Source organism: Phascolarctos cinereus, unplaced genomic scaffold (assembly GCF_003287225.1).
Source record: "Phascolarctos cinereus isolate Bilbo 61053 unplaced genomic scaffold, phaCin_HiC Scaffold_9;HRSCAF=440, whole genome shotgun sequence".
Classification (NCBI taxonomy): domain Eukaryota; kingdom Metazoa; phylum Chordata; class Mammalia; order Diprotodontia; family Phascolarctidae; genus Phascolarctos; species Phascolarctos cinereus.
In genome coordinates, this window is record NW_027556402.1 from 248,745,040 (window position 1) to 248,752,447 (window position 7,408).

Consider the following 7,408-nt stretch of genomic DNA (forward strand, 5'->3'; position numbering starts at 1 on the left):
CTTTCTTCTTTCCATCTCTCCCCCTTGCCCTGCTTCTCTTTCCCTCTTTCCCATCCCTCCTCTCTTCCCCTGCTTTCTCCCCCTCCCCTTTCTTCCCTTTCCCTGTCCCCTTTTCTCCCGTTCCCTCTCCCCCTCACTTTGCTCCCTCTCCGTCTTCCTTTCCCCCTCGCTGTGCTTCTTGCCTTTCTGCTTCTCTCCCTCTCCTTTTTTCTCTTTCCCTCTTCCCTCCTCCACTGCACTTTGCACCCTGGATCTGGCTGTCTCGCTTTCTCTTCCCTATCCCAACACCCTGTGCAAGATGGAATACTTTGGCTACTAGACACACACTCAGAACAGATGTACTTTATTAATCACAATGACAAAACTAAATAGGAAAATGACAACTACTCCTGATGGGGAGAGGGGAAGCTCCAGAAGCCCCTCCTCTCAGGTGCTGACAGTGTAACTGCTAACAGGTATAAGAATTCAGTCCACAGAAGCTTCCCCAGTGTCTTCAGATGAATCCTGGGCATCACTTCAGTCCAAGAAGCAGGGCTTTAGGGTGAAACAGCCTTCCCCTCCCAGGCCAGGAGGGCCAAACCCCGGCTCTTGGAGTGGTTGGTTTGGGGGCATCAGCAGGCTGGGCACAGGTGCCTGCAGAAATCAAATCAAATGCAGAGTCTGGAGTAGGAGAAGGCAGTTGAGTCGGAGCCTGCTTCCGAGGAACCCTTTTCCCTTCTCTCCCAGCCTCAGTTCTTTGGCCTTTGCCACCTCCCAGAGGTGGCCAACATGATCATGGAGACTGAGCTGAGCTTTTCTTGCTTCTGTATCTTTGCCCAAGAGGGAGTTCTTATACCTGGGTCTTGATTCCCAGAGTTCTCTGGGGCCAACACCCCCAATTGTTCCCCACCCCCAAAAGGCGTAAAGAAGTATTGCTTTCTCTAGGGCTCATGATGGACATGAACAGTACCATCCTGTCCTGTCATAGGTTCACACCCCACTCCATAAACATCCCAGAGACAGGAGAAGCCAGGAAGACCATTCCAGCATCCTCCCATGAGCTGAAACTTGACTCAGTGTCTCACACTTCCAGGAATGGCCTCTAAAATCAGCTGCTCCCCCCGGGAGCAAGAGGCAAGAGGGAGGCTCCCTCCCACTCTAGGGAAAGAACGGGATGAGCCTGGGGAAGCCTTGTCCCTGCCTGGAGTGCATGTCCCTACTTTGGTCAAGGGAAAGGGAACACCAGTCTAAAGGAAAATTGCACCAGCCCCATGCAGGGACAGGTCTGCAGACACCCTCCGCAGCTACAGGTCTGCAGACACCTCCTGCAGCCAGGACAGTTTCTGGAGTCAATGACTGGAAGGATCCTAGAAGCCTAAAGGGAACTCTCATTTAACCCTATTCTCTCTGAAATGACGGACCAGCCGCCAGAGCCCCCAGTGCCAGAGAGGGGTGAGTGAGATCTCCCATAACATGTCACTTTCTTAGCTTCAAGGGAGTCAGCGAGCATGGGGCGGGGGGAGGCATTCAGGGGTGACAATGATTAAGTCACACACACACACACACACACACACACACTTATAGGATCTACAAAATGTCCAGGGAAACACAGTCAGGGAGGGAGGTCTGTAGAGGGAAGAATTTAGAGACAGAAAGAAAAGTAGCTCTCAGACTGGAACCCCAAATTCCCTTGCCTCCCATCATCTTACATCCTGCATTCTTCTGTTCCCTATTGCCCAGTCATTCTTCTGTTCCCTATTGCCCCCTGCCTATAACTTAAATGGGATTTTATAAATTTTACTACCAACATCAGTCCTGTTTCCCCAGTCCCAGGCATCCCCCTCCTTTCCCCTTCTTTCCCCAGTATTCAGAGGGACAGACCAATATCAAAGGAGAAATACATTTCCAAGGACAGCCTGGAGTAGTGGTGGGCTACAGTGTAGGAGGCCCTGCCAGCCACCCAAGTGAGCTGGGCCAGTTAGCCATTGAGATCACCATCCAAGGTCCAGGAGTCATCAGATCCTACTCTGTCTCCCCTCCTCTGCCAGGCAGGTTTGCTCTCTCCTCAGGCCCTCCCCCTTTTCCCTCCAAACCCTCCCTAAAGGAGCAACAGGACAAAGCCTTTGTGGCCTCCGGGAGTGGGGGAGGAGAATCTTTACAATTCCCTTGTGCTCCTCCATTCCCAGTTCCTTTGAAAGACTTTGGAAGGAAAATATGAAAGGATAAGAAAGCAGAGAGTAGAAACTGAGGTGGGCAGAAAGGAGGAGAAAAGCAAGAAGCCCTAGTTTGGGAGTCACAAGACCTAAGTTCGAATCTCTGCTCTGCCTCTTATTACCTGCGGTAACACCTAGGGATAAGAGTAAGGAAAGGGAGAAAAAGAGGAAGACAGAGGCCAGGAAGAAAAAGGAAAGGAAAACAGAGAGAAATGTAGGGGAAATAGAAGAAAAAGAACTGGGGGAAGGGGGATTGCCAAGAGGAAAGTCAGCAGGAAGGGGGAGTCAGTCACTCTTCCCAGTGTTCAGCGAGCTGGGTTCAGGGGTGGGGAATAGCTCATCCTTTTTATCCTAGGATTTGGTCAGACACAAGGGTCTCCTGACTGTAAGGGATGGATTTCTCCTGGGGCTGCTCCCCACCCTTTCCCGTGTTCTGGCTAGGGCCCTGGCTAGGCCCTGAGGAGTAGCTAGCCGACTTCTCCCCCCCAGCTGGGGCAGCCCCCCAGCACCCACTCTGGCCACAGCACATCATGGCAGTGCAAGCCTCTCGAAAGCGGGGGTCGAAGAAGGCGTAGAGGAAGGGGTTGAGGCAGCTGTTGACATAGCTAATGCAGGTGCAGTAGGGATAGACGTTCATGAGGAAGAGGTCAAAGTCACAGGACCAGTGCAAAAGGCTGCCCAGCATGTAGAGGGTCTTCACAAGGTGATAGGGCAGCCAGCAGAGAGCAAAGGTAACCACGAGCACCACAATGATGCTGAGCAGACGCCTGCGTTTGCGCAGGCCCTCGATGCGCTCCTTCCGGAAGTGGCCCGCGATGGTGCGGGCAATGAAGAAGTAACAGGTTAGCATGACGGTGAAGGGGATCACAAAGCCCATAGCGGTCGAAGAGACACCCAGCCCCACCTCCCAGGCCAGCTCAGACCCTGACGCAGCCACAAGGGAGTAGTCCATGTAACACACCAGCTTGGTGTTGTTCTCCAGCTCTCCAACGGAGCGGAAGACCATGGCGGGCATGGCGAGAAGGGCGGCCAAGATCCACAGGCCCACAGTGGCCACCACACCGCTGACCCTCAGCCTCAGCCTGGCATTGGCCACAGGCCGGACAATAGCCAGGTAGCGGTCAAAGCTGAGGCCGGTGAGGCAGAAAACACTGGCATACATGTTAACAAAGATCAAGTAGCTGCTGACTTTGCAGGCGAAGGCACCAAAGGGCCAGCTGTAGTCTAAGTAGGCGTAGGTGGCCCACAGAGGCAGCGTGACCACAAAAGTCAGGTCAGCCACCGCCAGGCTGGCAATGAAGGTGTCTGCCGAGCGGCGCTTCTCCCGGCTGCCCCGAAAGATGGTCCACAGCACCAAGCCATTGCCGGTGGTGCCCAAGAGGAAGACCAGGATATAGATGGCAGGGATGAGCGATCCCGAGGACTTCCAGTCCGTGTACTCACACTCCAGCGTCTGGTTCTCTCCTGCATAGTAGGTGTCAAAATCAGAGCCTTCTTCCATGCTGAGACCCCACGGGGCAGGAGGAGCTGAAGGGAAGGAGACAGGAAGGCACTTCCAGCCTGTGGGTGAGTCACCCACTCAGCACTCTGGGTCCTTCAGCTTGGGCTGAGGTATCAGAGGCTCAGTTGGAGAGAATAGACTCAACTGCTCTTCAGTGGCTGGGGAACCTCAGCATCTGTCCCTCCTGGTGCAAGGGGCTGAGATGCCAAGTTCCAAGTCTCCAGAGCGGCCCTGGATCGGAGCAAACTTGGCCAGAGAACAGGCTCGTCTCCAGTCTCTTTTCCTTGCCTCCTGTCTAGCCAAGGCTCAGACAGATGTGGCCAGAATTTCCTCACTGACTCTTGTCTCTGTCTCCTCCTTGGACAGCTGCTCCCTCCTCCCACCTCCAAATCAGCCCCTCACAAGTCAGCCTTAAGATCTTTAAGTTAGAAAAAACCCCCCTCCCTTTTCCCCTCCCTGCCACTGGGTAACCCCTACTGTGCTGGGCAAAAGTTTTATCTTCAACTTTCGTCCAGACTCCTCTCCAAGACTCCTTATCTCCCCCAGCCATCCCCTCTTCTTAACATTCTGATCCCCAGTTTTAGACACCCCTTCACACCTTTTCCTATTCTTACCACTCCCCTCTTTTTCTCCGGACCCATGATCGTCAGCTGCCACCACCCCTCTAAATTGAGTAAATTATGCAGATTAAATCCAGGCAGAGCCAGGAGGGAGGAAAAGGTCCAGGGAGAATAGTGGGTGTGAGATTTCACAGGATGCTCTGAGGTTTCTGGCAACCCTATCTGCCCTCCTGGCTCACCCCTTCAACTCCACCCCCACCCCAGCCCCAGCCTGCTCTCCAGGTATTATGCATTATAATTTCATCTTCAGAACCTGACCCCCTTCTTCCAACTATGGTTTGTACTAGAGACAAACTTTCCTGTAGAAGAAAGTCGGAGAATTTCCTGTAGCTAGAGGCACAGCAAAGCCATAATGTTAGCACTGTTGGAGACTTTCAAATATAGAATGTCAAATGTGGAAGAGAACTTAGGAAGGAAGGAGACAAGCATTTATTAAGCACCTACTGTGTGTCAAGCAAAGCACTTTACACAAATTATCTCATTTGATCCTCACAAGAGCCCTGGGAGGTGGGTACTCTTATCCCCATTTTACAGTGGAGAAAACTGAGGCAGATGGCAGGGAAGTGACTGAGGCTATATCTGATCTCTGATCTTGCTGATTCCACTGTATCCTTGCTGTATCCACTTCACCCCCTAGCAGACTTAGAAAACAGGATGTCAGAATTGGAGAAAACTTGAGACATAGAATGCTAAACATGGGAGGGACCTTAGAAGTTATCTAGTCCAACCTCTCATTTTACAGGTAAGGAGACTAAGGCACAGGGCTTAAGTGACTTGCACAAGGTCACACAGAGCTAGGATCTGAACCCAGTTTGCCTTCAAATTCAACTTGCTTTCTTTCCATTAGACTGTTCTGCTGGCTATAGAATTTGGAGCAGCTAGGTGGCACCATAGTGCATACAGCCTCACGCCTGGAGTGGCTTATCCTCCTAAGATCAAATCCAGCCTCAGATGCTTACTAGCTGTGTAATTCAGTCGTGTCCAACTCTTCATGACCCCATTTGGGGTTCTTTTGGCAAAGATATTGGAATGATTTGCCATTTTCTTCTCCAGCTCATTTGCTATATGAGGAAACTGAGACAAACAGGGTTAAGTGACTTGTACAAGGTCACGCAGCTAGTTAAGTGTCTGAGGCCAGATTTGAGCTCAGGAAGATGAGTCTCCCTAAATCCAGGCCAAACACTGTGCTACCTAGCTGTCCTCAAACCAGTCTTACCGAGGGGGTAAACTGAGGTCCAGTCAGAGGAAGAGACTTATCCAAAATCATCTGGCAAATCTGTAGCAGCACAGAGGCGACACCTGTCTAGTATTGTCTGTCTAACATCAGACCCAGATTAGAGCCATCTCCTGAACAGGCCCAAAGCATGACCCTAAACATAGAGTTAATTCACCTTCCTTGGCTTTGAGGCCACAGCCCTGACCCAACCAGACATAACTCACAAGGTATCCTGGTTGAGAAAGTGTGTGGCTACGGGTGTGAGTCCTAGATTTGGTGTCTATGTTCTACTACTCACGATATACGTGGCCTTGAGCAAATTACTTCTTGGCTCTGGGCCTCAGTTTCCTCATCTGAAGATCAATCAACAAATTTTTCTATTAAGGCACTGTCCAGAGGAGTGACAAAGACAAGACTGAAGTTGTCTCTGAATTCCAGGAGTTTCTATTATATCTGGAGAAAGGACAAGCATGTGTAAATGAATACAAAATATATACAAGGGACATCCAAAGTAATACAAGGTAATGGGAGCAGGGATGGGGGACTGTGGGGGCTCCAGATAAGTCTCCTGTAGGAGGTAGCTCTTGGGCTGAATTTTAAAGAGAGCCAAAGATTTTAAGAGGTCTCAGAGGTAAGGAGAATGTGCCTTCCATGGATTGGAAACACCTAACGCAAAGACAAGGGCAGCTAGGTGGTGCAGTGCATAGAGTGACGAGCCTGGCATCAGGAAGACCTGAGTTCAAATCTGGCCTCAGACACTTACTAGCTGTGTGACCCTGGTCAAGTCACTTCACCCTGTTTACCTCAGTTTTCTCATCTGTCAAATGAGCTAGAAAAGGTAAAGGCAAACTGCTCCAGTATCTTGGCCAAGAAAACTCCAAACAGGAGCACCCAAAGTCAAGGTCTGACTGAAAGTTCTGAACGATGCAAAGATGGTTGAGGGGGCTAATTAGGCTTAATGGCCTCTAGGTTGCCTTCTGACTCAAAGTCAGTGATAGGCAGAGAGGAGTGATGGAGAGTGTGCCATGTTTCAAGGCAGGAGGCCTGAGTCGAATCCAGGCTTCGTCACCACCTATTAGCTGTACAAGACTTGATTTCCTCACCTGGAAAAAGACAATAAAGAATCTTGTGTTACTTGTAGAAAAGGACTGGTTTTTACAGTGGATAAATCCATACACATACATCCAGTCCTTGGCGGGGGAGGGGGGGCCTAAGAGGGGCAAGGGATACTTTCTGTGCCCTAATCGTGGATGACAGTGTAGTTTGTTCCAGGAAGGATAGTAATAATGCTACTGCTCAGCACAATACAAGGATGGAGCAGGGTGGGCAGACCAAGACCTGAGCCTTCCTTTGGGCTCACCCTTCCCGAATCCTTCAGAAGCCTTCAAGAGAGATCATAGCAGTTCAGCAGGGAAGGCTCAACTCCCTGGAACAAAGGAAGTGGGGGGGGGGATTCTAACAGAAGCAGTATCCTTCCCCCCACCCCCCTTCCCTTAAACCTATCCTGGCTTTTTACCAAAAGGAGGTTGGAGCCTGGACCCTCCATGTGGTATGAAAGGATATGAATCCCACTTCCTAATCCTCCTAGCATTCAGGGCTCCAGGCCCCAGAGGGGGTTAACAGATAAATGAAGCCTCCTGAGGAGCTGGAGTTGGGAAACAGGCTGGGGGAAGGCACCGATTGAAGCAGAAGATGTCAAGAGTGATAATAAGATCGGACTTCCAGCCAAGAGTGGTCTAGGATCACCCCCAGGAAAGCAGTACAGTCTGCCCCCTGAGCTAGTCACAACTTGGAACAAGGCAAAAAAAGTCTCATTCTTCCTTCAGTTCTCCAACCCAGCATCGCAGTGGAGAATTGGCTTAGTGAAGAATGGCGGGGT

The 7,408-nt window shown here is 50.9% G+C and overlaps 1 protein-coding gene across 1 annotated transcript; it reads right to left on the reverse strand.

Moving 5' to 3' along the window:
- Nucleotides 1-327: 327 nt before the first annotated feature.
- On the reverse strand, nucleotides 328-4,464 carry APLNR (apelin receptor). The gene has a single exon (XM_020974525.2). It carries the CDS (start codon nucleotides 3,691-3,693, stop codon nucleotides 2,539-2,541), a length of 1,155 nt encoding a protein of 384 aa, XP_020830184.1. The 5' UTR covers nucleotides 3,694-4,464; the 3' UTR covers nucleotides 328-2,538.
- Nucleotides 4,465-7,408: the final 2,944 nt, after the last annotated feature.

Coding starts and splice junctions, on each gene's coding strand:
- APLNR (XM_020974525.2), bottom strand. CDS start 3,693: ATGGAAGAAGGCTCTGATTTTGACACCTACTATGCAGGAGAGAACCAG.